The sequence below is a fragment of the Colletes latitarsis genome, chromosome 8 (assembly GCF_051014445.1).
Source record: "Colletes latitarsis isolate SP2378_abdomen chromosome 8, iyColLati1, whole genome shotgun sequence".
Lineage (NCBI taxonomy): Eukaryota > Metazoa > Arthropoda > Insecta > Hymenoptera > Colletidae > Colletes > Colletes latitarsis.
In genome coordinates this window covers 18606381-18634151 of record NC_135141.1, presented here as the reverse complement: position 1 = coordinate 18634151, position 27771 = coordinate 18606381, and the positions used below count along the sequence as shown (strand labels likewise).

Sequence of the window (27771 nt, the reverse complement as noted above, 5' to 3'; positions counted from 1 at the left end):
TACCACGCACAGCAAACGTCGGGACTTTTCTCGGATCTTCTCCCGTTTCCGCGAGCATTCGTCGAATTTGTTTCGTAGCTTGAAGAAGTTGGTGAACACGGGAGTCAGCAAGGAAGGAAGCGAAACTGGATCGCGTAGATCGCGATCGTGATCGAGGCTGGTCGCCTACTCCGGGTGATGTACCGGCTCCTGGACACGGTGACGAGCTGCGCGTTCTCTGCAGAAGGCAGTCCCTCGGCAGGGGTACCTTAGAATTTCGGAAAATCAAAAAGTCGGTATCGCGGGATAAGCGGCGTAAAAAGAAGCGAATAGCGGAAGAGGAGGAGCTGGAGGAGGAGAAGGTGGAGGAGGAGGAGGAGGTGGCGGAGGAGGAGGAGGAAGAAGAAGAAGAGGAAGCGAAGGCAACCGAAGCGACGAAGGAGTCCCTAATCTACGCGAGATAAAACGTAAGATAGGAGCAGCGGGCCGAGAGCAGATATCTCAGCCAAGGAAGGAACGGAGCAAGAATCGGCAAGGTGTAACCATGAAGTCGAGCATCTGATCGTTTCCTTCGCGAGGAAGGCCGATCGTAACTGATCTGACTAAGGGCGACCTTGAGCAAGATGGTCAGGAGGGCGTTGCTACTGCTCTCGCTGGTCCTCCTCGGTGCCTTCGACGCTCCTGGCATCGAGAGAGCCCATGTCAGATACCTGGCGATGGCTGGTAACACCTGTAACGCTTGCAGGATGCACGAGGAGATCAGAGCGCTCAGCCTCGAAGCCATCAAGGAACAGATTCTGAACAAACTGGGCTTGAAGCAAGCGCCGAACATGACGGGCAGGGCTCTGCCGAGAATCCCGCCGATCTCCAAGCTGATGGACATGTACGGGATGCAGGCCGATCAACCGCAACCTCTGGAACCTGGTATTACGCACCACGAGGAGATCGACGAGTATTCCGCTAAAACGGAGAGCGTCTTCGCCCTGGCTCAACCACGTAAGTCTCCAATTGATTTTCTTCCTTTCAGGGAATTATTGCCGTATTTTACAAATAAAAACTCTTACTGTAGCGCGCGGCGCAACCTGGAGATCGAACGTCCTACGTGCAATCTTAATTACACGGAAATACTCTGTTTCGTTGCAGAAACGAACAATCGTATCGCGAACGGTGACCTTTTCCGCGGTATCGTGATTCGATCGTTACCTCGTAACAGCAAAGTTGCGCAAAAAGGAAAAAAGAATAATGATGTTTCTAGATTGTAAGTATATTTAGAGATAACAACCATGATACGGCAAATCGTCGTGCGCGGCAGCTGCCGTGTTTTTCCTTGGCAGCATCAACCGAATTAACCTTACCAACCCGGCGATCTATCTGCGATGTCGTGTAACTGCAATTTGCAACATTGTAGTTTAAATTGAAACGCACTCGTCGAGCAAACACTTCCTAGATTAACCGGAGAAAAAAAAATTTTTACATAACTTGCTCCCGGCTTCGTTTATTAACCGTACTTGGCTGATGGACGAAACTGCGTAACGCGATTGGGGTTTCTTTTTTCGTTTAAATTTTTCCCCGCTTCGCGCGAGAAATAAATAGAGGAAGACAGGGCGCATCTACGGCCGCGGCGCTGGTCGCGCGTCCATTTTAAATTTGCTCGATCGAACCCTTTCGTTGGGTAGAAAAATATTCCAGGCTTCTTCGCTCCTTCGTGCGAGGTTCTGAGCAACCGGCATCGATTTGAAATTCGATCTTGCCTTCAGGCTTCGAGGGCTGCTCGCGAGGCGATAATGGGCCTTATTGAATCTCCTTAGCTCCCCGCCAAGCGAAAATGCTTTATGTAATATTTCACCAGCTATTCGCAAAGCGGTCGCTCGCTTGCGGTTAATCGTTCCGTAATTTACGGCGATCGTTCTCTTAATTGATCCGCACTTTGGACACCCAGTTAATAATACACTTTCCATTTCGATTCCGTGGCGTGGAATGGTATAGTGAGAGAACGCTGGCCAATCGCGAGCCGAGCAAAATTAACGCGAATCTTAAGGAGACGGAGACTAAGCTGCAGGATGGGTGGGAGGGCCGAAGCGAGAATATATGCAGCAGTTAACGTCCTTAAGGCAAGATTGTCTGCCAAGTGTTCGACGCGAGCCGCGTAATAGTGGCGTTGTCGATCCCGGTAACCTGTGTTTAACCCCTCTCGACGCCCAAAAGAAATCAAAGGCTTCTCTCGAAAAAGCCGAAGATCCGATCGACCGGCCAGAATCGCATGGAATATGACAGATTATTCTCTACAACGTGGTAAGGTGTCCCGCATCTTGTGATTATAGGCAGGCAGGGGGTTTCGAACGAGTCGCCGCGCTTATGTATTATCGCGTAATTACGGTGCCATTATTCTCGGTGCAGCGTGTACCCCCGCGCCGATCTCTGATATTAAGTGACTGAATTTTTTATATCAACAATTGTCAGGAAATAATCGTGATCGGTTCCTTGAAGCCGATCTCCCGCATTACCTCGCTTTTCTCTTTTTTTACGTTGAACCTGTCACGACCGGTCAAACGACCGTTTTTTAAATTTCTTTTATAATTTCTTACTTTTTTTTATACTATACGCACTATGAATATCTCAATATTCGCTTTTCTTTTTATTGTTTGTTTTCTGAGAAAGATATGTAGTCTAGCTTTTTTTTTCCACAAAAGAAAAATTTGGTATCGAATTCGAAACGGGGATCCTTTAGTTGCATTTGAGGAGTTTGTTAGATAGTTAAAGACTAAAAATACGTACGTGGAAAATGTGCAATCAAAAAGCCAGTAATTTGTAACAAATGCAACGAGTAAAATGTACATTATTTCTAAATAAAAGGAACTATATTTTATTCACTTATTCAATTCGAAAGGAGGACTCTTTAGTTCCACTTGGGGAGTTTGTTAGATAGTTAAAGACTGAAAATAAGTATGTGGAAAATGTGCAATCGGAAAGCCTGTTATTTGCAACAAACGCAACGAATAAAATGTACATTATTTCTAAATAAAAGAAACAATATTTTATTCGCATATTCAAATTGACTGTTATCTGCATTTTATATTATGAGTCATACATATGTTTTTTTAAAAACCGGTTATGGTAGGAATCGGTCGATAGGTTTAGCGTTAAAGTATCGCCGCGCGCGGTAGTTGACTTTTAACGTGTCAATCGTCTCGTACGTTGGTTATCGAAGTTCCGATAAATTGTTTACAAATTTATCCGCGGAGAAGACTTTTCCAACGGTCTGTACAATAACCGATACGGCTGGTCGAAAACGAAGGACGCGCAATTAAAGGCGTTTAATAACACGTATCTGAGAGCGATTCGAATCTCACTGGATACGGTCGAAATTTTTTTACGAGGGAGAGATAATTACTGGCTAAATGTGTCCTGGGTTTCGAAAGTTACGTCTGTGCTCTTGTTATCGGCTAGATTAGCTGGCGGAACGATGTAAATAAAAATAAACAACCGATAGCAAGGCCGGAGTTTTGTTATCGTGACGAGGTCGATCGCATAGTACATCCGCGAGAAACGCGACTCTGCTCGTAAGGAAGGTAGCAAAAATCTGCAAACCGAAGAACAAGGGAAAATCGAGATAATATCGAGTGAACAGGACGATGGAGAACGAGTATCAAATTCGTAGAGGGTTATCGCCTCGGGCGACCTATATCGCTCTTCGGACGCCTCAAACCCGTTGCAGGACGATCTCTGGTATTCGCTCGCGCGAATTTTTTTCCCTCTCATTTCTCTCCCATCTCTTCCCCGCCTATCTTTTCTATACTCGTCTGCTTTCTCCATATTCGTACGTTCCTTGCCGATTCTTGGTCTCTCTATCTCTCTCTTTCCCCCTTTTTCTTTTTTCTCTCTCTCTCTCTCTCTCTCTCTCTCTCTCTCTCTCTGTGGCTTCGAGTCTCCCCTATCTTTCGGTTCGCGTCTTTTTTTCTCGTTCTTTCGTTGCCTCTCGCGAACATCGACATTCCTCTTCTGTTCACCCAATTTTCGTTTTTTATACTATACCGTCGGCCCTCGATCTTTTCCACTCTTTCGTCCTCTTTTCGCTTGTCAGTTTTTACCTCGACGCCTTCTTTTTTCCCGCACCCCGTTTTCTTTCGAGCCCCGGTGTCGTCTCTTTTCTCGAATTCCTCTCGTCCTTTCTCCGTATTTTTCCCTCCTCCCCTATCTCGATCTCTCCTTCGTTGAAACGACCGTTGATTTTTTGTCCGTCGTCCTCGAGAGATCGATCGATCTTTGCCTCTCGTTCGCCGGTCGATCGCCTCGTTCACGACGTATGCGCGTCGGTGCACGAGCTTCTGCTTATATCGCTGAATCGTATAAAATCAAGAACTACGAAACGGAACGCGTTCGCCCGTTGTTCCCCGTCGATTCTCGGCTTTCGATTATCCTTGAACAATTATTCGCGAGGGACGACCGGTCTTATTTACCCGTCTTTTAAATGTTCCCCCGCGTATCGATGAACCCTACCAACCACTACGACCAAACGAATGCGCTAATTGCATCGTGATCGTGCAGGATAAATTGCAACCCGAATTCGATCAAACTTCGTCAATTCCAATGCAAGAATTTGTCAACGTCCGCTGTCGCGGAGGACGCGTTTGCTGACGAAGATTCTAAATCCTCGATGTATGGTACATTTCCTTTTTCCCCAGCGATCGTTGCTTTCGACCACGCTGGCTTTTAAATTTGCAACGCTCAAATTTTAAGACCGTTCCCAAGACCACGGTTTCGGGAACTAATCCCCGCGCGAGAAACGGTTATTTTCGAATCGTTTGCACCTCAGTTGTACCTGGAATCACGCGACACTCCGTGGTATATACACGAATTTCCAAGTACGCACGAACGACGATCCGGCCTCGATTCGCTACGAAGGTCACGGCCGGAGCACAGCCTAGGTCAGGCCCATCGCCCATTATCGCGTTAAAGCTGTCTCTGGAGATGACAGGCCGCTGTTAGAACTCTCATATTTTTGGACGGGACCGAGATTGGACGTTTCGGCGCCATTTATTCATGACCGTCGTGACTCGCGCTATAATTCGATCTGCGAATCGTATCGTGGGCGGGTCCACGTCGTATTGTTCCATGTCCCATGACAAAATAACTGTCACTTCTTCGGCTAGTTGTTCGAAACTGTTGTTTGGTCACCTAATCGTTCTGTTTTTCGCTTCGTTCGGTGAACGACGCTCGGGAATTTTAACGCTTCTCCGCGTCGAATACGCGTGAAACCGCTGGTCGTCGCGCCGACGTCGAAACTGCTTGGAATTTCGAAACCTTGTTCGTTCGTTTAGATTTTATGTATCGTGCAGGGAGCGTACCAGCCAGAATGATCGATCGTCAAACGCATTCTCGCTTTCACGTATTTTCGGCTATAATTTCATCTACATCAAAGCGTCCATTATCCGTGCTAATAGGGAGTCATGACAGTCCACATGAGAGAATGTATTCCTGTCACTGATCATTCTATATTTCAGGAAGAAGAGCATAGATATCAATAACCGAAATGAAAGTGATACGTGCAAAAAATATGTATAAGTCCTCGGAAGATTCTTGATGAAGATATTTCTGAATTGTACCTTCTTTTCGACGCTACTGGGTCGTCGTATAAATTCTCAAATTGACGATAAAATTTGTAATTTAATAGAAAACAAACGAAATTTGTCTGTTCTAAGAATTTCAGAAATTTTAAACATGAATTCATAGAAATTTGAAACAAATAGGTATTGTATCAAAGTTCGAGTTTGTGTTATTTTTGTTAGCATATAATAAAATCAAACCTTCCCACTTAACGCTAGAACTACCAACAATTATAGTGTATTTATTTGTATCGATGCAATTAAAACGATAGAGACATGAAAAAATATACGATGCAATGGAAATAAGTGTTTACAGTAAATTACAAAATTACAGTAAATTTTCAACAATTCAGTCGAATAAATGAATGGGTCATTTAACTGTTTCGGTGGTTCTAGTGTTGATAATTGGAAATAAGAAATGAAAAGATCTCGAGGCTTATTGAGGTTTATAAGTAAACAATATAAAAATGTCTACGTTTTAAGCAATAGCGTTGAACTATAATTTAATAGAAAATTAAAGTTTTGTAGCGACGATATAATGGTTTTGCCAAAGGAAGGGAAGTTTATTGTTTTTCATTAAATTCCATGACTCGTTTGAAATATTGTTTTAAATTGTGATACAAAACTTGCCATGATCATATGGGACGATTCAATCTATTTAGGTTGTTGAAAAAAGGGTTGGGGACAGGTAACACTCGCCGAATGGAAGGAAAAAGTTTTAGCAAATATGAGTTAAAAAATTAATATACCTGGAATTATAAATAATTTTCTATTTCGATCAACTCAATCGACCTAATGTTTAAAATAATTACACTTAAAAGTATGGTGTACTTTTCACCGCGTAAATAACGTAGGCGAGACATCAAAGAATGCTTGTCGAGTCATGCGAACAAATTCAGAGATATGACAATGTGAAACGTGCGTGGAAATGAAAGGAGTGAAAGGAGGAAAATAATAAGGTAAATCCGTTGATTCTGCTATACATAGAAGTTGTTTACAATTTCGAGAATATTAAGTTTTTAATCCATTCTTATCAAGAAAATTCTTGTAATTAGAATTGGTTCCGATGTCATATCGAAAAAGCGTTTTTCCGCGAATTGGAGTAGTCTTCAACAAGAATACGATCTGTTCGTATAATAAACCGTTTGGATATCGGACGTTCAGCCGTAGTTTTATTTCTTCTTCGAGGCAGACTAATGTACCTGCCCTGGTGAAATTAATAAATCTGTAATGGATATACAAGCCGTTGAATAATGACAGTACAGATAGTGGCACTGCGGTCAGCATACTCGCAGACAGGCGCCGTGCCATCAGTGATTCTCATTTTCTACGACACATGTTTTTCTCTCTTTTGAATTTCTTTTTCCCCGCAGTTTTGATAGTATCGAAAAAAGATTTATTAGTCCAAAGAACGTGCACCAGACGGAACGCAAGGTGTCGCTTGACTCGTCGAAGAATGATCTCCGTTAAAAAAAAAAATTTGCTACACACTACGCGGATAGAAAGAAACGTCCATATCGATTCGTAATAAAGTTTGTAATAGGCTGTATTTCGAAGGGACAGGCGATTGGTAGTTGTAAAAAAGAACGAACGCGATCGTGGAAAATATTTTGTCGATGATCTAGTTCAATCGTCCTGTCGATAGATCCGTGTGTGTAGTATCTGATTGATCTGGCCAGTAGCGCCGATCCAGAAAACCAGTTTGTCGTGTTCCTGGCTCTCTCGAAGATATTAGCAGTCGCAAATATCGGTGCTGCGTTGCAACGCGAATGCATTTAAGGACTACTAAAGTTACATAACAATTCGATGGGTATTATCGCTCGTTGGACGTGTACCTACAATATTAGATCGATCGTATCGCGTTACCGCTACCTTCGCGTAGATTCTCATATGATTTGGCGCCTGGAATATATTATTCCTTCGTTCGGCGACATTGTCGAATCCGCACGAGGAAGTCGAGGAACGTTTATCCGTACGATCGTGAAAAATACGATGGAAAATAATCGCGACACGCCTCCCCGCGGTGACACGTTTTGATGAAAATATTTCGATCGCGTTGCATCGTCGCGAATCGTCGCGCGACTCTTGTTCGATAAGAATGTTCTTTGATCTCGGTACGAGTCGGGAATGAAAATTGGTTCGCGGAGCCGTTCGCGTTATCGCTGATAATTGTCTTAAACTCGTTTATTTCGGACCGCGTACAAACACATGGACGGGCGGGAGAACGATGGGGTGCAAGAAGAGGCGTTTCTACGTGTTTTTCCATCCCTTTTTCTACCCCGTTTTGAAAGGGGCGCGCTGCTCGCGAACGCACGCGATGCCATAGACGCGGGGTACGCGCGTCCGCTAGACCCTTTTTGACGGAGAAAACAAAGAAAGGGAGGGATAAAGAGAGAGACGCGTGACCCAAATGCGAATTTTATCGAGTTACGCTGTTATACTGTCGAAGTGCAGTAGCAATTGCAGGGCGGGCTTCGTCACGCGATGCAAATTGCTCGAGGGCGGCAGTTTTTACGTCCGGTGTGCCGTGAACCGCAGCCCAAAGGGACTGGACTGACTGGTCCCTTTCAGCCCGGACTTTACGCGGAAAACACGCTTTCGCTGAACGAGTACCGGAAATATGATAAGTGCTTGTAGATATACCCGCTGCGCCCCGGTTATCGGCCGGATTTTCTTCCACCGTCGGCGAATTAAACTTATCATCGATTGTACGCCCGATTATTCCGTTTCGCGATCGTTAACGTCCGCTTGTAGATCGCTCGAGAACCAATTTCGCTAACTGCTTTACTGGCCACACGTAACCAACGTGTTTCAGCTTTCGTGCGAAACGAGCCGTTCGCCAATGAACGCACACGCGTAATCGTTCGTTACGTAGACAGCAGTGGGATCAAGTTCAATATATGTATACATTGATCGATTCCGGTACTCGAGCTTCGTCGTAAGTATACAAGTCATCGAGTATCGTCGCAAAAATCTAAAATTATCTTACGATAGACCCAGGTTTTGCATTTGCCTCCTTACTTTTTACGCGGATTGTCCAAATCGTTTTACGATCTCGAATTTTCGCTATCTCGTTTAGGTTTAAGGATCGCAGAGAAACAGCGATCGATGTTCGATATCTTGTTTGTATTGAGATTTAAACACCTTCGATCCGTCAGGTTTCGACACTCGCGATACGATTCCCAGCGACCGAGGGGGGGATTTCGAAACGACCATCGTTTTCCACGAATATTCATCGCGAGAGAAAAAATTGATATTCGAAAAGAGTTTTTCGTGTCCTTTGCGTGAGAGATTCGCGATCGGTCGTTCACCTCGGCAGGTATCCGAGCTGAGGATTGTTGGCGCAATTAAGTATTCCCAAGTCGAAGTCAGAGGGTACATTATCGAGCGAGTTTCGACGGAACGAGAGACGGGACAGGGTGGGATGAGCCGAGACGGAGATACGGGAGTGCATTACAACATTAATTTCGGGGTTCAACGCTCTTCGTGGGTAGGTGTAGGTACAGCTAGGCTCACGCAAAGTTCCTACCCTCCTTGTCTCCTCGCGATCGTACTCGATGGATAGACAAGTCTACCTTGCTTTCGTTCCTTCGAATCTCTCGCCTGACCCTTCTCGGTTCATCGATCACTGCGAATTCCTCGCGTTTCGCTTCTTATCTACGACGCGTTTAAAATTATTTTTTCTCTTCGCGAGCTTGTCACAGAACGCTTTGAAAATTCTTATCGCTCGAATTCCACGGCGATATCTTCTCCCCGATAGCCTGGCGACGTTTCTCGTCGCCGGAAACCCGGGATTTCGCGCGAAGGTACAACCGTGTCTTGAAATTTCGAGACTCGTACCCGCGTATCCGATCTGTACGATAGGTATATCTCGGTGATTTCGGTGTTAAATTTCGACGAGTTAGTCGGACACGCGTTTAGCTGTGCCGTGTCATGTGCCGTTGGTAGACGATTTGTCGCGCGATATTTTTAAACGTCGTCGCCCTTAGAGTGGCGGCCGCTGCGGCGAAGAGTGAAAGAACCGGATGATAGCGGCGAAAAGTGCAATCGAGGATACGGTGGATGGGACGGGGGGACAGGAGGGTCGTTCCGTATCAATTATTTCTTCATTTATTTATAGGCAGGGCCACGACACCGCGGTATCACCGTTGTTTTCCATCATTTCCACTCGCTGAGACCACCCGTCTTCGTTTTCCCTCATATTCCTCGATCCGCTCGAGGTACATACGAGTTTTCATTTCACCCTTTTAATTCCAAATAAATCGTTCGAGCGGGACAATCGTGTCCACTCTTTCGCGAGACACGTTTGTCACAAAACATTTTTTTGGACAATTGGATGGATTCTCGATTCGAACTCGTATTCTCGAGTATTCTGTTTTTTCCTTGAAATTTTTCCTCGCTCTCCGCGCGTATCTAACGCACCGATCGAGTAAAATAGCTAGTAATATTCTGGCCGTGGATCGGTGTAATTTTTCAAACGCGAGTCGCGCCGCGACGGTCGAAAAATCATATGACGAGAAACTAGAAAACGTTTCTGCAGTATGGTCGAGCAATGCGAGTGACCTCCGTTCGCTAAAACTATATTTATCTCTACGCGGCGAAGCACGATGTACTTGTTGGTGTGCTTTAGCTTTATTGTCTCTCTCTCCTGTCCTCCGACAGGAGGCCTTTTTTTTCCTCTCTTTTTCGTTCGCGGCCAGCCTCTTTCTTCCTCTGTCGCGCTCGCTCTACGCATTTATTTGTGTCTGCTCTCGTCACCGGATTTAAAATCCGCGCGTTGCACCGCCACGTGTTTCAAGCCGGCTAAGTCCGCTTCGGAGGCGCGTCAGAGGACGGAATTCTGGGAACAAAGATGCACCCGGGGGACAACAGGATCCGTGAATCACTCTGGCTGAGTTTCGACTTTTGCTTTTCGCTGGATAATAACTGTTATTGAGATCGTTTGCGATGACGCGTCGTTCATCATCGAGGATCCTCCTCCTCCTAAACGAAACCAGACGTTCTTCGTTTTCTTCTTTTCTTTTCGAATCCAGATGCGGTGGTTTTCCTGGTCGCGGTGTTAAATACGGTTTCAAAGATCTCGCGCCAGACGGTCGGTAGCCGTGTCTGGACGAAAATAAAGTTGCCATTTTTCTGTCTCGCCGTTCTTCTATCCGTGCTTTTCGACGCGTCTCTCACTCACCTCGTGTTTTCACCCGCGAACACAGAGAACTGTCTCTAAATTGACGGGAAGAGACTGAACGTCGTATTAGGCAGCGTGTAACCATACAATTAAATCCTTTCATCAATTTTATAAGAAAAAATATACCGTCTCGTATATTTTTAAGGGGTTAATGCTGTCTAGATTCATTTTTTCGCCCTTTTTGTGATTTTTTTTGAATGATAGGTAAACTATTTTTTACTGAGATTTTCCAGATGTATTTATATTATAAGCATCTATCGTACTTTTTTCATCAAAAAATATTCAAACTTGTGGGAGTTATAACTTCTTGTTTAAAAAAAATGCATTTAAATTGGCTTTCGCTCGTACACGCTCGTTAATATTTTGTTCATTACATACTTTGATATTCGTTCATTAAGGGTGTATTGCTAGACTGTCATTTTTTCGACCTTTTATGTGATTTTTTTTCAATGGTAGGTAGGCTGCTTTGTACTGAGATTTTGCAAATATATTTATTCATTTTATAAGCTTGTACAGTATTTTTTTCATAAAAGAATATTAAAAATTACGGGAATTATAACTTCTTGTTTAATAATTCTGAAAAAGGTGGTTCACTGGCTTCCGCTAAAGTATCTTTATCAGAAAGGGTGTAGTTGTAGCAGGAACTAGACAGAAGTCAAAATCCCAATAAATAAAGGAATGGCGGCACTTCAAGTTTTGAATTTCTATTTTTCAATCTTTCTTTTGTCTTTAGTATATTAAAAAAAATAGCGAAACTTAATATTTTTTAAAATCTCTAATTCCAGCGATAATGACGTGTCTACTGAATATTATTTCCAAATTTGAAATCAAACGGACTGTTAGATCTTTAAATATCACGTAAACTATTTTAAACGCGTTTTTTAAGACAAAAAATTATAACTCCCACAATTTCCAATATTTTTTGATGAAAAAAAATACTGTACGTACTTATAAGATGAATAAATATATCTGTAAAATTTCAACAGAAATTAGCTTATCTATCGTAAAAAAAAAAAAAAATCACAAGAAAGGCCGAAAAATGACAGTCTAGACAGAAATACCTTTTTAATGAAATAATTATAAATCTACGACTGCTTATCCCTGGGTTCCTTCAAACGTTTTTATCGGCACCGTTTGCTTTACGTTCGCGTTCCACGCTTCGCCGATACCGGGCGGGAGGAAACAGTTTTCACGGTGAATTAGCGGAAGATCGCGAAAAGCCACGGCGAAGTCGAGCGAACAAGGAGGTAAAGCTCGCAGCGGTTAATTCGATTAAGTTTGTCTTCTTTAAATTGATTATCGACCGACAGCCACGCGAACGCGAACCGGCACATTCCGTAAATTGATTAACGCGAGAGTGACCTGACTGGAATTTTCGGGAAAACAAACGAAGAAAGACGGCCGCGACGCGATATCCCGAATAATTGACGCGATTAGCCGCGATAAATTGATTTAAACGAGTAAATTTGGGTAATTGTCCCCATGGTGGATCTTCGAACGTGAGAATCGAAGCAAAAATCGCAAGGATTCGGGACGGCGCGGCGGGTCGCGGGAGGAAAGGGAAGGGTCGCCTCCGATAAGTAATTATCTCGGAAAGTTGCCGGAAATAAGACGTGTACGTGATGCACAGGCAGCGTGACAGTGACAGCGATAACGATACCGACGTTTGAATTCGAACAAACGATATTCGCGCGCGACGCGGTGTAGTGTAATAATTAAACGAGCCTTCCCTCGCAGGATCGTGGGCAATTAGTCGACGGGAACGCGAACGCAAACGATGCTGCAGAAGGTACGTGGCGCGTTCTATCGCCGGGCGTTCAGCGTGTAAATTGTCCTCGTCTTTTGCTATCAATTACGGGCACTGTCGTGTTCCGCGAAAACCTCGGTAGTCGAGACGAAAAAAGAGTCACGCGACATTTGGTCTCTGGAAAAGGAACGCCCGTCGGTACCGACGAGTTCAAAGAAGTCGTTGAGTCCAGTCGAATACCGGGACGAGTCTGTTTAGAAGAGAGGACAAAGTCGCGATCCGGAGGTCAATCGATCGATCGATCCGCGCGCGCGGTGGCCGCTGATTGATCGTCGAAGGAAAAACGTAGTAGTCCGCGTAACGGTACGATTTGAGGTAGCTTTACCCTTCATGGAAGCGGTCTCAGCGAGCGATGGCCTGAATAGAGCCGGGACTAACGTGCTTCGCTACGCGTATATAAATCTGCTTGGCTGTTTTTCCACCTCTCTCTTTGGTCTCTCTGTTCCCTTGCCGATCCCCGTGCCGATCGCGACGACGTAGGTCGGGTTGAACGGTGGTCGTGGTCGTGGTCGTCGGGGTAAATCTCGGACGCACGTGCGCCGAGCTGAACCAACGACGACTTCGTGGTTCTCTCGGCCAGCAAGAAACTCGATGGCTACTTCTCTCCGGTTGTTCTTGATTTATTGCCAATCGCGAAGCACGAAGACGCCGCCGCGGTATAGCAGATCGTAGGGATCTCTTGTCCGTCATCGATCCTCGATGCCGCGAGATTTTTACCCATCGATTTCTCTCTTCTCCTACTTGTCGTCGTATCGTTCGAACTCGGGTTCGATGGCTGTCCGTGTTAGCATGTCGGATTCAACGAATCCCGTCTGTCTCGGTTCCAGATCAGAGGCTGAGGCACTCGAAGGGCAGCCTCGACGTTCTCTACTTCAAATTCTCCGACAAGGTGGTTCAGCATCGCGTGACCAGGGCGGAGCTGTCCCTGTGGATATGGGGTACCGGCCAGGATGCCGTTGAACTGGACGAGCCGGGGGACGCAGAGAGCTCCGAGAGTCACGAAGACGGTCCAGTGACGATCACGTTGCAAAGGATCCTTCGCGGTGTCACAGAGACTGGCGGCCCGCTGTTGGGTCCGGCGTTGACCACCAAACACCCTCGACCGATCGGTCGACGGGGTAACTGGGTGACGATCGAGCTGAGAAGAATGGTGGCCGAATGGTTTAAGCACCCGAGGGACAATTTGGGAGTAGCCTTGAAGATATCCGGCCCCGGTGGAAATCATCGTAGGAATTCTAAATTAGTTGAGACCAATCCTGGGGCGGAATACGCGCCGTACCTCGAGGTGCAGACGCAAGAGCTCGACTCCAGAAGGGGGGCGAGGATCAAAAGAAACGTAGGACTTAATTGCGACGAAGCCAGCCAGGAGACCAGGTGCTGTCGATATAAACTCACCGTGGACTTTGAGAAATTTGGCTGGGACTGGATAATCGCGCCCAAAAAGTAAGTATCTCTCTGACTTTGGTCACGCATGCCTAATCTTCGCATAGAATGTAAATATTTACGGGGTATTCTGGCGTCAAGTGCCTTTTTTCAAACTATCTTGGGGAATTTTTATTTATACGTAAAATATACATTATTTTGGGGAAAGGTTTATTTATACATGTTTGAGTGGCATTTTTAAATTTTTTGGGAGAAGGAAAGTTAAAATTGCTGGCAATGTATACTCTCAAACATAGTAAAATAAGCTTTCGTTTACCTTGAAAATAATTAAGGGTATATTTAAGTGTGAAGTGTATTTTTTTATACTTTCTTGGGGAATTTTTTGCGAATAAACTATAACACCTTTTGTAGTCAAATTTATAAGGTTTATTTATACATGTTTGAGTGACATTTTTAAATTTATTTGGACCTAAGAAAGTTGAAATTGCTGGCACTGTATACTCTTAAACATAGTAAAACAAAATTTTGTTTACCTTAAAAATAATTAAGCGGGTATTTAAGTGTGAAGTGTATTTTTTACATTTTCTTGGGGAATTTTTTGCGAATAAACTATAAACATAGTTGCTTTTAAAAAAGATCGTCTCACGATGTTCACAATTCCGGCCATTCTGTTTGTTTGAAATGAAAAAATGTGAAAGATTCTTAATTAGTATGAATTGGACTATATCAGGTATTAGAACAAAGGAAAAGTCGATATTCAAAAAAATGGCAACACTTTAAAGTTTAATTATCGATTTTGGATAAATTTTTTTTTTTTTTAATTTTAGATTTATTCTAGTGTGAACACGTGTATTAAATGTGCACCTGCAATTTTACACCAATTGGTCAAGTAGATTTCGAGATATCATGGACTCTGTTCTGGTAAATATAGTTTCGAGAAAAACGCTTTTAAAGTTTTATATCCCTTAAACAACCATGACTTCGTTAATTTTAGAAGTTCAGACATAAGGTTTTGGAGATATATTTTTCAAATCATACTTTTAAGAAAATACAAAAAAAGAAATCGATTTTTTCAAAAGCTCACACTAGAATACCCCGTTAAAAAATGTTTGCATCCAGGTGTGCACAAGTACACTGTTATGTATGCTTTGAAAACGGGACCATTTTTATAGTATTTTTTACGCTCAATCGAATTATGTAAAAATTTATTTTCCAACTTCTAATTTTTGTTTTTGAGTAACAAACAAATTTTTTTGTGAACGAATTATCAAATCGAAAAATTCATACACAGTTTTATTCAATATCACGTAGACGAATCACAGTAAAACTTTCAGTTTAAAAATTTAATTTAACTGTATATGTATATCGACACATTATCGTAAATTGAAGTGCTCATTTGTTCATTTTAAACTACAGAAAAACTGGTCGTAGAACTTTTTATACTTTATCCGCTGAACTTGTTCTTCAAAACAATTGACCTAATCTATACACCTTGTCACTCAAATATATTCCTAAGAAAATTTGGTCACATTAGGGGAGGGATGTGCAACTCTTAATTCTCTTTTCACAAAGTTTCTAGATACTTTCAACAATTTTTTTTTTTCTTAATTTTCAAGTATATTTGCAATCTGTTATAAAAATAACTATAAACAAAATTTTGTGGCTATTTAAACTTAACAAGTAGATATTTCGTCCATCGTCTGACATCTTCTTCAGCTTTCTTATGACTAATATAATTACTATAAAGATTTTATCACATTTTGCTTTTGACATCAAGTTATTTTCTATTTGTTTATTATTGCATAACGTTTATTTTAAACGTTATCAAATAAGCAGAACAAAATTCTGCTAGTGTACGTAATAAAGTAGGGTAAAGGACCCGAATTTTGTCCCTGTGTCTAATTCCATCCCCCACTTTATCTGTCATGTTAAGTACAGTATCTTGATTGCAATCGTGTAATCTTATGTTAAATATGGTTCTAATAAGTAGGCAGAATTAGGAATTCGTTAATTTCAATATAATTAACTATAGTTGTTAATGTATACACAGTGCACTTCAGTGACTATTTGTATTTAAAATTAAACTCTAATATTTAAAATAAGCAATTCTATCATATGTTTTTGCCTAGATATAGTTTATTATCGTTGTTTTCATATTCCAAAGTTACAATTTCGCTCTACTACTACTAAATTATAATCAATAATTAATTAGTAATAATAAACGTGTCACTGTGAATGAATATAACAGATGTGTTCCAATACTTGCGACCATTGAGTACTCCTATATCGACGGCTCAATCAAAGTGGAATGAAATAATAAAACTATTATAGATCAATTTTTTAAGGGGGGTTGTTGTAAAAGGGAAGTTTTAATCTTTGAGTTTATGGTAGTTTTAGTCGCGTAAGAAGACTATTATAAGACTCCTTTTCACGAAGTTAGAATAGTCCGAATATTAACAATGTTTCAGTCAACTGTCATAATATTAGATCATCCCATATATTCGTACCGTATTTTGTACTACAACTTAAAGCAATATTATAAACATATAATGGAATTTTATGAAAAATAGTAAACCTCTTTTCATTTAACAACTCCCTTTCCTTTAGTAAAGCTATTACATATATCGTCGCTACAAAATTTTTTTGATTTTTTATTGAGATATAGTTGGACGCTTTTCATTGGAACGTTAACATTTTCAAAGTGTTTACCCACTAATAAGCCTCGAGATTGTTGTATTTTATTTCTTATAAGGTTCGGTTTTATTATATCCTAACATAAATATTCATGCAATCAAGAAAATTTCGTTCTTATAAGTCAGTGTGTAAATTTTGTTTCTTTTCTATTAAATTACAAATATTATTCACGTCAATTTCAGAATATCCAATTGCACGAACTTATGGGCCGACCTAATACTTATGACCGGTAGTGTACGCGTAACGATCGCGATGATTCCAGTGCTATTTTATAGTCGGTACGCTTGATGTGTGTTTAAGTTAGCAAACATGAGGTTAATTAGGAACGAATCGAGGTAGAACTGTGATAATTTCGTATCTATCCAAAAAACCATTGTCTACTTAAGTAAATCTGTTATTGCATGGTCGATGCCTGATTCGAGTTCTCGTCGATGCTGGATTATTAGAGTTCTACCGCTTATTTAGGTCCGGTAATGCGTAATAGACACGTTACGATTTTGTGTCTCAGGTACGACGCCAATTACTGTTCGGGTGACTGTCCAATGGCCTTTCTGCAGGCCTATCCGAACACCCACATCATCAGCCTGGCGGAACCGCCTAACAACACTGGTCCGTGTTGCGCCCCGAGGAAACTCTCCGAAATCACGATGCTATACTTTGACAACGAGTACCAGATCGTGTTCTCGCGGTTACCAGGGATGGTCGTCGAAAGATGTGGATGCTCATAGTCCACCTTCTGGCTCGACGGGGAGCAACGACGACGAGGAGGATGTCGAGGATGTCGGTTGACCAGTTTCACGATACGCGATAATCGTGTACGGTTAAATTTTTTTTTTTACTCTTCGAAGGACTTTCGATTACGTTGATCGTTGATCTTCGTCTTCGTCGTCGTACTATTCTCGACGATTCCTCATTCGATAGACTGAAAGTGCCTTGTTTGGGGTGTGTTGGTGCCGCGATACTCCCTCTTGGAGACACGAAGGACGAACATTTTCGTCCGGATAACGAACGCAGCAGAAGGGACGGATCGGAAGTTCGACTAAGACGCTTTCCGACGAGTTAACACGACAGGCACCTCGATACTGGTCCATGGTTCATGGCAAGGCGGATAGTTCCTAGAGTCACGGTATTATTTTTAAGGTGTCGATGCGTTTGCACCTGATCTAAGAGAACGACCACGAAAGAATTATTTTTTATACGGGAGCTTGTTACATTATTGAAAATCTCTCTGGTGATCATTTTTTGATAATCCGACTTTGTCGACGATAGAATTTGCACGCGGACGTGTAGAATCGAAAGCATTTCATTAACAGTTTGCCCCTTGCACATCGATGCCTTTCCAAAAAAGAGAGAGAGAGAGAGAGAGAGAGAGAGAGAGAGAGAGAGAGAGAGAGAGAGAAAGAGAGAAAGAGAGAAAGAGAGAGAGAGAGAGAGAAAAAGAAAAAACTAAACGAGGATACAAAGAAAAAGCGATTCGTTTCCGGCAGAGTCGTCGCGTTGATCGGTGAAAACGTGTTGGCCAAAAGATCTCGGTGTACAGTGAAATCGTTGTTTTTCAATGTTCTCCTTTTTTCGTTTCTTATACGATCCCGTTCATACCCCCACCCTTGTCTATCTCACTGTCTCTCTATACATATACATACGTATACATACTTTCCTCTTCTTGTTTCTTTTTTTTTTAGCGAAGCGTGTGAGTGCGTGTTCGAGAGTGCGTGTGAGGTTTGTGTAAATATGTCGTACCTAGGCTGCCGTTCTATGTCGCTTCTCCTACGAATCTTTACGAATCTTTAATTCGAAGGATCTACGAGGACGTTACTTATACAATATAGGCGAACGTGTCTCGATTTTCGTTTTTCTAACGCGATTATGTATATCTTTAGGTACGTTTGTAGATACGAGCTCTGTATCACCCGGCCAATCGCACTCGGTAAGAAGAATTAACGCTGTGCCCCGGCACAGTCGATCGAATTAGTACGAATTTTGTATCTGACGAGAGAGCAAATTTCCACACGTGTATCGGTAGCTAGACCGTCGACGGAGCGCATCAGTGGCAATTATAATTTATATATGTATGTATATCGTGGCCAACTTTTGTCCTTCGTCGCTCACGATCGAAGAACACGATTTCCGGAAGGACAACGAGGTTCGACGACGTTGTTTTTTCAACCACGTCTGTTTGTGATTCGGTAAATTATGGTAGTATCGTTGTGATATCTAGTTGCTTGGCCCTAAACTACGCCGACCGAGAGAGCGTCCCAGTATTCGGAAGATTTTTAGACTTTTTGTATCTTCGAGTACTCACGGAACCTCAGAACTTTTTCGTAACTCTTATACGGATAGAAACGTTTTCCTGTGATTCTTTTTTTTTTCGTCTAGAGTAAACGTAGACATTTTACAACGTTAGGATTAATCGATCGAAAAACTCTTTTCATGTTTCTCCTTCTTGCGAGCTTCGAATTTTCCAATCACTCGCACCCGCGGCCCAATTTCTGCGAAATATCGCCGCGAAACGTTCATCTGCACATCGTTTCTCATTTTTTCATGCGCGAGCACGGAAGGAGAGTAAAAATAATGCATCCTTGCAGTTTGTATTTCTTTTTTTTTTCATTTCGTTCGAAGCGACCTGTACGCCGTAAGAGAGAAATCTTCTTAAAAAATTGGTGTTTTTCTCCTTCCCCATTTTTAAACCTCCCATCACCTGCGTACCCTATTTTTCTACTCCCCTCCCCCCCTCCTTCTATTCAACATCGCTCCACCTCTGTGACTGCTACTTTCTCTCCTCGCCTGATTCTCATTTCTTCGTTTGTTTGTCAGTGTACCTATAATTAAAAAGTAATGGAATTGTGTACTCCCAGTATCCAAACGAGGGCGGCGAATACTGCATACTTATATATATAATGTGTACTTCCTAGGTAGAGAGTATTCATAGAATATTTATTCGCTGAAATAAATGGTTTTTCGATGAAAGGTGTTTCGATTTATTTCTCTTTTTTCGACGATGACGTTTTCTTTTCTTTGTCTCGAAGCTGAACGGAAAAATGGTCGCGCAGAAATTTTCGACTGTTTTTATTGACACAGATGCTCGATGCACATTATTGAATCGTGCTTTGTTTTCTCCTATAATCACAACGAAATTCACGGTGACGACTTACCGCGATAAACTTTCGGGGCCACGGAACGATTATTGTTCCGCGATTTATTTTTGTTTGTCAGCTGAGTTACGATTGATACGCGAAAGTTTGACGAACGAGAGAAGAATATTTTGGAATATTTAAAGGTAAAAAGTAATACGATTTGAGAAGAGTAAATTCTTTCGTTCCCGGGTAACGAAGAAACGCGTGAAACGAGCACGAGAAACCGTTCGTTCGCATTGCATATCCTCTATTTTCGTGAACAACAAATGCATACAGATACCAGTATTTTTAATTTTTATCTCAGGTCAAAGTTAAATAAGCTCGAGTATCTTTTGGTACGTACGATTCTTGTTCGTTTAAAAAAATTTCAATCAAATCGATTTTACTCGCGAATACGCTGTAACACGAATTTTCCACGGCGACCCATCGACAATTGCAACTCCCTTGGGCGCGATGATAAAAATCGAACGGAATCTAGAAAGAATTTTGTACGGTTCGGCTCGATGCAATGTTATCGCGGAGAACCGATTACAATGAACTACTGTTTCGAATGTCGTCGATTGGTCGGTTCAATCGAGTTCTATGGAAATCCTATATAGCTATCTTAATTTAATGACACTCGTTACACGCACCATGGAATACACGGTGTGCTTGTTTGCTACGTTTGACCAAGAACTATTGCCCCTCATATGCGTCTTGCGCATTTGTCAATTTATCTACAATGTAAGGCTTCATTTTAACGAGTCATTAATCGGAGTGCAGGGCCCGATTAGAGCCATCCCGCCACTCTAGGGGATATACATAGCTGCTTCTTTCTCCCTCTTCCATGTTCGTCCGCCTCTGCAGCTCTATGCGTATTCGTGCGTACGCGATCACTTTGCCTCGTCATTTCCGCGTATAATCAGTCATTACGAACTTTGGGTCTAGTAAATCGATTCAATTTTTTCGCAATATCATACGTAATAAATAAGTGGCGCGTAATAATCCCATAAACAAGGTTAACCTTTTATTATAATCGATATAAACATTTCGAGCAAACGGTGTTTGGGCCCTCTTCGGTATCATAAAAGTATTATACAACTGTACTATCGAAACTTGCAATATCAGTGAATAACAGTAAAACAAAGAAAAAATGTAAGTTCAATATGTCAAACACATTTAAGATGCCAAAAAGTATATAAATATAGTCAATGATAATTAATACTTTGTTAGTATGAAGTATTAGATTAGATTAATGGTTGTTTGTTGTTTTAAATCTTTTTGCCTGTGAAAAACCATCAGGTTATTGATTTCACTGTTATTCGCTGACGTTTAAAATTTTGATATTACGGCTTGTGTAATTTTGAAAGGGATCGAAACGCATCTGCTGATAAACAAATGGTCGAGGCTAAATTAAAAATGCGTAAATAAACGTCACTCGTTGTTCGATCGACGACGAAATATTTCAAGATTCGAGAGAATCGTTTGACCTTGCCTTATCGGACATAATGAAATTTAACGTAAGGTGAATCGTTGTAACTTATTTAAAGTTGCTTTATTCTCGAGCCTAATCCGTAGACAGTAAATACAGACGGTTGTCTGGGTTACCTGTTGAATAACAGTCTATATTTTGGTGATCCCAGGCACTTTGTTACCTCTTGGGAGTCGTTCGCGACGATTGTTCAAAATTCGACGAAAGTTCTTAAAATCACAGCATGAAAAATGTTGCGTGTACAGAGTGTCCTATGTTTCGATATTTGCAATCGGTAGTGTTTGTGTTATAAATGGAGAAATTGTTGTTAGACTGTAACGAAACAAAGTGGTTATTACTGGAGCTGTAAAACAAGGACAAACACTTATTTTACCTAATTATGTTTAACATTAGAATCACCGATTATGGTGTATTTATTTGTTTTAAAGAAATTAAAACGATAGATGTCTGGAGAAATGTATAATTCAATGGAAATAAATGTTTATTCATTCTCTTGTAGAAAATATGGGTGAATTTTCAAAAATCTAGTTGAGAAAAAATTTTACAATTTTTATTCCCGAAGAAACGTATAATGCAATGGAAATAAATGTTTATTCATTCTCGTGTAGAAAAGTACGATAAATTTTAAAAAACCCAGTTGAGTATCAATATTGCAATTTTTATTCCCGAAGAAATATACAGGGTGTTCGGCCATACCTGGGAAAAATTTTAATGGGAGATTCTAGAGGCCAAAATAAGACGAAAATCAAGAATATCAATTTGTTGATTAAGGTTTCGTTAAAAAGTTATTAAAAAATTAAATTAAAAAATTTCAAATCGTTTTGGTAAAATTATTTTCAGTTGAGGGGTTCAATTATAATCATTTTTGGTGAATAGACATACTCCCGAAATCCTATGTACTTTTGAGAAAAAATTCAAATCGTTCTAAAAAAATTATTATTGGTTGCAGGGGTTAATTGCAATCATTTTTTATCAACATACCTGCCCTTGAAATCCTACGCGCTATCGAAAAAAAAATTCTTTACCGAAAATATGCTGTGTGGCCGGAAATGTTTCTATAACTTTTTAACGAAGCCTCAATCAACAAATTAGTATCCTTGATTTTCGTCTTATTTTGGCCTCCAGAATATCCAATTAAAATTATTCCCATGGGTGGCCGAACACTCTGTATAATACAATGAAAATAAATGTTTATCCATTCTCTTATAGAAAAGTACGATAAATTTTTAGAAATCCAATCGAGTATTAATTTTGCAATTTTTATTCGAAACTACGAATGATCATTTTGGTTATTTTGACCATTTCGGTAGTTCTAGTTTTGACGATATCAGCTCAACTATATCGAGCAGAGAATCAACGCGGCCAAAGTTTCGAAGTTTCTCGACGATCTCTGCTGCGACGTCGAGCGTCATTCCGGAGCCTGCGGAAACGAAACGTAAGTAAATCATAACGATCGGGAATAATTGAAACGCAATTTCCACACCGACGAGAGAGCATTTAACGAGCGTTACGTAAAAATTATCCGTCTTTTCAAGAACAAAACAACGACCTTATTTATAAATATTTTGTTTATGTATACCCGCGATACGCGTTCTATTGTGTAGAATCGAGAAGGTTATCTTTTATTCGCCAGGCGCATGAATCGAAAGGGTGCCAAGGAAAAATTTATTCGTTCGATCGGCGCCAGGCGTATCGATCTGTCAGCGCCGCTCGATCGGGAGCAGGAACGGACAGCGAAACGATAAATCTACGATAAATCTTTCACGAACAATTGCTTCCGCGATGAAAGTATGCCGCGACGCTGTTCTCCTCTATCTCGTTTATATTATTGCCACTGCTCGTTGACCTACTATGGAAGAAGCTTCCTTCGTCCGCAAAGAAATTACCGACGAACCTTAAGAATCGGTATCAATGTTCGGAGATACCGAGCATCAGCGTTTCCCGTGACCCTCTTTACGCGAACGGTTACTATACCGAATCGGAGTAACGACGCGTTTAGCAGCGAGGACGCGCGCGTATTCTCGGGAGAACATGCGGCGTTGATTAAACGATTCCGAATTCGCTGTGTCTTTCGTCGAGTTTATCAAACTCCTGGCACGCTTCGTCGAGCAGAGACGCTGAAATTCGCGCGCGTTTCAATTATTCCTTTCCGTCAGCTGTGCCCGCGCGAATTCTCTGCGCGATTTTATCGGTCGTGTTTACCAAACGAAGAAAACGAAAATTCACGCCGGGCGACCTTCGCCTGTTGTTTCTCGTCTTTTTTTTCGCTTATCCGGTTAATTAAGTCGTCGTGGTGGCTTAATAAATTTTCTAACAAGTAATGGGTCCCGGTAAATATTTTGACGCGTTATCGCCCCGGTGCTCGTGTTGCGAGGCCGTCGAGGACGCGGGGCAGAAAACGCCGCGGCGAAATGTCGCTCGTAACGCGAGATATTGCGAGGATGCACGAGCGGACAAGTCAGCCAGTTGACTTTACGGCAGTCAACTGTTTCGCCAGACGTGCCAATTCTCGTTTTATTGTTTTTCTTCGACGGCGCCTCAAGCACTCGTCCTTGCCGACGGTCGGGTTAGTGCTCCCCTTTCGCCGAAACAGAAACACGAAAATTCGTTCGACGACGCTCGAAACTCGGGTTAATTTCGTCCCCGACGCTCGTATCCGCGTCAATATTTTGAAAATTTCCTACGCCTGTCTCGTGGGCTGGTACGTTGTACGCCCAACGTCGCAACAGACGTTTAACAAAATATTGGGTTGTTCAAGAAGTCATTTTGTTTTTCTTCTTCGTGAAAAGAAACAATTTTCTTATAATATATAAATACTTTATTGAATTATGTACTGGTCATTTTGGTCCAACACCTTTTGTAGTAGCATGATTCCATGCTCTTAAAATTCCTGACTTTAAGTAAATGTTTTACCGTTTAAGAAATTTTTTAAAGACCGGAATAAGTAATAATTCGATGGTGCCAGATCTCGCGTGTATGATGGGTGTGGTAGCACATCCCAATTCAAACTGCAATAGCTTCTGACGAGTTACTAAACTTGTGTGAGTTCTGGCGTTATCATGGTGGAACCCAAATGTCGAGCTTTGAAAAACAAATTTGACCTCTTAACGATTACTCGTGTTGTTATTCGTCGGTTTGCTTCCACCAATACCTTTATTTCGCCTTCGACAGCTTTAACTAGCCTTCCAAAACGTGGACCACCTTCGATATCAAAATTGCGGGAACGAAATTTTGCGAATGAGTTTTGGCACTGCCATTCTGTTAAAATATCTTCTTCGTACACGTCACACAATTTTATTCTAGCTTGAACGGCATTCTTACCTTTTTGGTAACAAACAAGCAAACTATGTCGAAAATGCAGCTTCTGATTTTCCATATTTGACGGGACACCAAAGAAATATAATTGCACAGAAACAAACAAAATTTTTTACAAACAAGCCTCGAAGTGTCAGCTATGAAAATATATAATGAAAATACGGTTTAGAATAAAGTTAGCTGGTTAAAAGTACAATTAACGTCTCTGTTGGTAAGAAAACGAAACTACTTTCCGAACAATCCAATAGGAAATCAGATTTCGATAGAATAGCAAAACGTTCGATAGAGCGAAGTATTTACGAATTCGGAAGCTCTCGATCGAGTCAACGATTCTCTCGAGTTTTTCGTATAAAATTGATGCTATGTATCGAGGCTCTCGTGGACCGGAAATGGACGGTACGAGCGATGGGCTATCTTAATCTTATGTTAACGCATTGGCGTAAAATTTGAATGGACAATGCGACCGAGAGTCAATTGTTTTATTCTTGTTTTTTGTTCGAGACTCGAAGTTGAGTAATCGCAGTGTAAAGTTTTGCATTCGGTCAATGGCAGTGAGCTCTTCGAATGCCATTGGCTCGAGCTCTGATCCGAGTAAACGGCATGTATGTACTCGCCGACGAGACTGTGCCTTAATAACCTTGCACTCCGAACACTGTGCGATTGCCTCTGTCATCGGATCGGCATTTAGATTGCTGGTTTGAAAAATTCTCGCCAAACACTTCCCTCCTTCCACTTTAGAACCGAGCTGTGGATTTTTTGCAACCGTCGACGCCGCGAATCTTTTTTCTCCGGTCGGCCAATAACGTAATCGTCGATGCTAATTCCAAGCCCGTTCTGTGCACGTCGCGCGATCGTCTTTCTTTTTTTCCATTTTTCTCCGTCCCGATGAGAGAAAGTTGTCGCGTTTGGCGAAGGTCGAGGTACTGTATATTTTTTCCCCTCCCCTCTCTTCTATCGAACTTCGACGGAACGTTTTTCGACGGGAGCGGGAATAATAATATTATTCTCGAAGGGCCGGTTTCGACATAATTATCATTATGACGCCGGTGGTAGTCTCTAGCTGCGTTTTACGATCCATTTAACGAGGCGACTTAAAGCAACCGAGCATAGCCATTACCCGGATTTGCATTTTACGAGTGAATAGCCAGAGGTAAATAGTAGGCTACAGAACAAAATGAAAGAAATTGAAAAACAAAAGTCAATCGAATTAAGCGACTATAATACGAAAGTCTATGGATGGTTCCGTCAATTAACTGCATTTCACCGTCGATAACTATAGAGATTTTGTTAAAATTAATCAAGGTGGATGGGTCGGTTCTTGTGTCAATGACCCAGGTACAAATGTATCTGCGTGTTTTCATGCAAAAGTTTTTACGTTTCATTATTCGAGTTATTTCCTACCGATTCGTGCATTTGCATTTACAAAGAATTATAATAGTGTGTTAAATATCGCATACCGGATCTCAATGATATATTGTCAGTACTCCTTTATGCAAATGTATTGATTAACATAGTATAATAACAATTAAAATATTGCTTTAGGACAGCGGGCACAATAAAATAAATATCAATAAATAGTTTAGTGGATCGATACATCTTTCGCTAATTTGAACTCAAAATCGTCCAAATGTGCAGCAGCCTTATCAATATTGTAATTAGCGACAATTATAGTGTATTTATTCGTATCAAAGGAATTAGAACGATAGATACGTAGAGAAATGTATCATGCAATCGAAAAAGTGTTTATTCATTATCTTACAGAAAATTACGGTAAATTTTCAAACATTTAGTCGAATAAATTTTTTAGAAGTTTTATTAGTAATTACGAATCATTTTGACTGCTTTGGTAGTTCTAGTGTTAAAAATCTAAGGAAAAGACTGCGCGCCAATGGTCTTTGCATTATAGTAGAAAGTGTCACATGTTCGTTAAACGTTTCCCGGCTCGTTTTTTGGTCTACAGTAGTTACGTGCAACTATAGAAAGGCAAATCCATCTTCCTCGAGTGCCTTAAGAGGGGATTCTCGTGTAACAGCCTTGAAATTAAAGTTTCGTTTTTAATTTTTTTCGTAAAGAATTTAAAGCTCTATTGTACTAGATTTTTTGGAACATGGAGACTCTTAAACTGTACGAAAATAATATTTTTATGCCATTTTTTATTATCTTTTTATTGTATAGTAGTTAAGTCTTGTAATTCTATCCGACGATGTAACCATAGTTGGTTTGCAGCGTAGCATTAGAAAAATTGTCTTAAAGCTGATTGATTTCCACTAATATTGAATCTATTTTAAACAAAACATATGGAAACTTTAAAATACTATAGCATTTTCAAAAGAAAATTATTTTTGGTATACAAATTTTTTTTTCAAATGCTATAGTTTTTAAAATTTTTCATAGTTTTTGTTTAAAATAGATTCAGTACCAGTGGAAACCAATCAACTTTAAAAAAATTTTTCAACTATGGATACATCATTAGATAGGATTAAAAAACTTAACTATTATTTAATAAATTAACGGCAATATTCACAGCTCTCAATTGTTGGAGTTAATACATTTTTATGCTCTTACAAGGACATTTAGATTCTCACGCACATTTCTCCTTGATCAGTAGATCTAGGTTTGGAGCGGTAGATCCACTTAATCGTCTCTGTCTGATCACGAACTCGTATTGTACCACTTTGGATTTCTTTACGGACGCTATTGCATCCTTCAAAAATTGTGTATTTAAACTTTTTTAATATTTTGTCCTTACGCTGTTTACCTAATTCGTGTTAAAATTACCTTTATAACTCTATTTTGATTGTCATGTTCTATTACTTTGTATATTAACCCGTTGCCATACAATGACAAGTCTGACTCGCTACAAGTTCTTGATGACATGTTTCACAATCATGAAGCTACTTAGTCGTCATCAAGTCTTATCTATTAAAATCAACATATTTTTACATTCACGAGGTATTCGTAAAACAAATCTATTCTTTCTCGTGGCCATTTCTTGTACGAACAAATTTAAACAAAATTAAATAGTACACGTTTGAAAAATGATTTGAGGTTAAATCGTACGTCAAGAGGTTAATGGAGTTTCCCATTTATTGAATAAATAAATAAAAGATAATAAAAAAAGGACTAAAAAAATATTTTCGTATAGTTGAAGGGTCTCTCTTCGTATCCGTGCAAGTCTAGTTCAACAGAACTTTTAATTCTTT

The 27771-nt window shown here is 41.0% G+C and overlaps 1 protein-coding gene across 1 annotated transcript; it reads left to right on the top strand.

The window, feature by feature from the left end:
- The first annotated feature begins 391 nt into the window (after positions 1-391).
- LOC143344485 (growth/differentiation factor 8) lies at positions 392-21629 on the top strand. The gene is made up of 3 exons (XM_076770589.1): positions 392-975; positions 13399-14014; positions 17157-21629. Exons 1-3 carry the CDS (start codon positions 603-605, stop codon positions 17374-17376), a joined length of 1209 nt encoding a protein of 402 aa, XP_076626704.1. The 5' UTR covers positions 392-602; the 3' UTR covers positions 17377-21629.
- The last annotated feature ends 6142 nt before the right edge of the window (positions 21630-27771 follow it).

Coding starts and splice junctions, on each gene's coding strand:
- LOC143344485 (XM_076770589.1), top strand. CDS start 603: ATGGTCAGGAGGGCGTTGCTACTGCTCTCGCTGGTCCTCCTCGGTGCC. Junction 976..13,398: donor CTTCGCCCTGGCTCAACCAC/GTAAGTCTCCAA, acceptor TCTCGGTTCCAG/ATCAGAGGCTGAGGCACTCG. Junction 14,015..17,156: donor TGGATAATCGCGCCCAAAAA/GTAAGTATCTCT, acceptor TTTGTGTCTCAG/GTACGACGCCAATTACTGTT.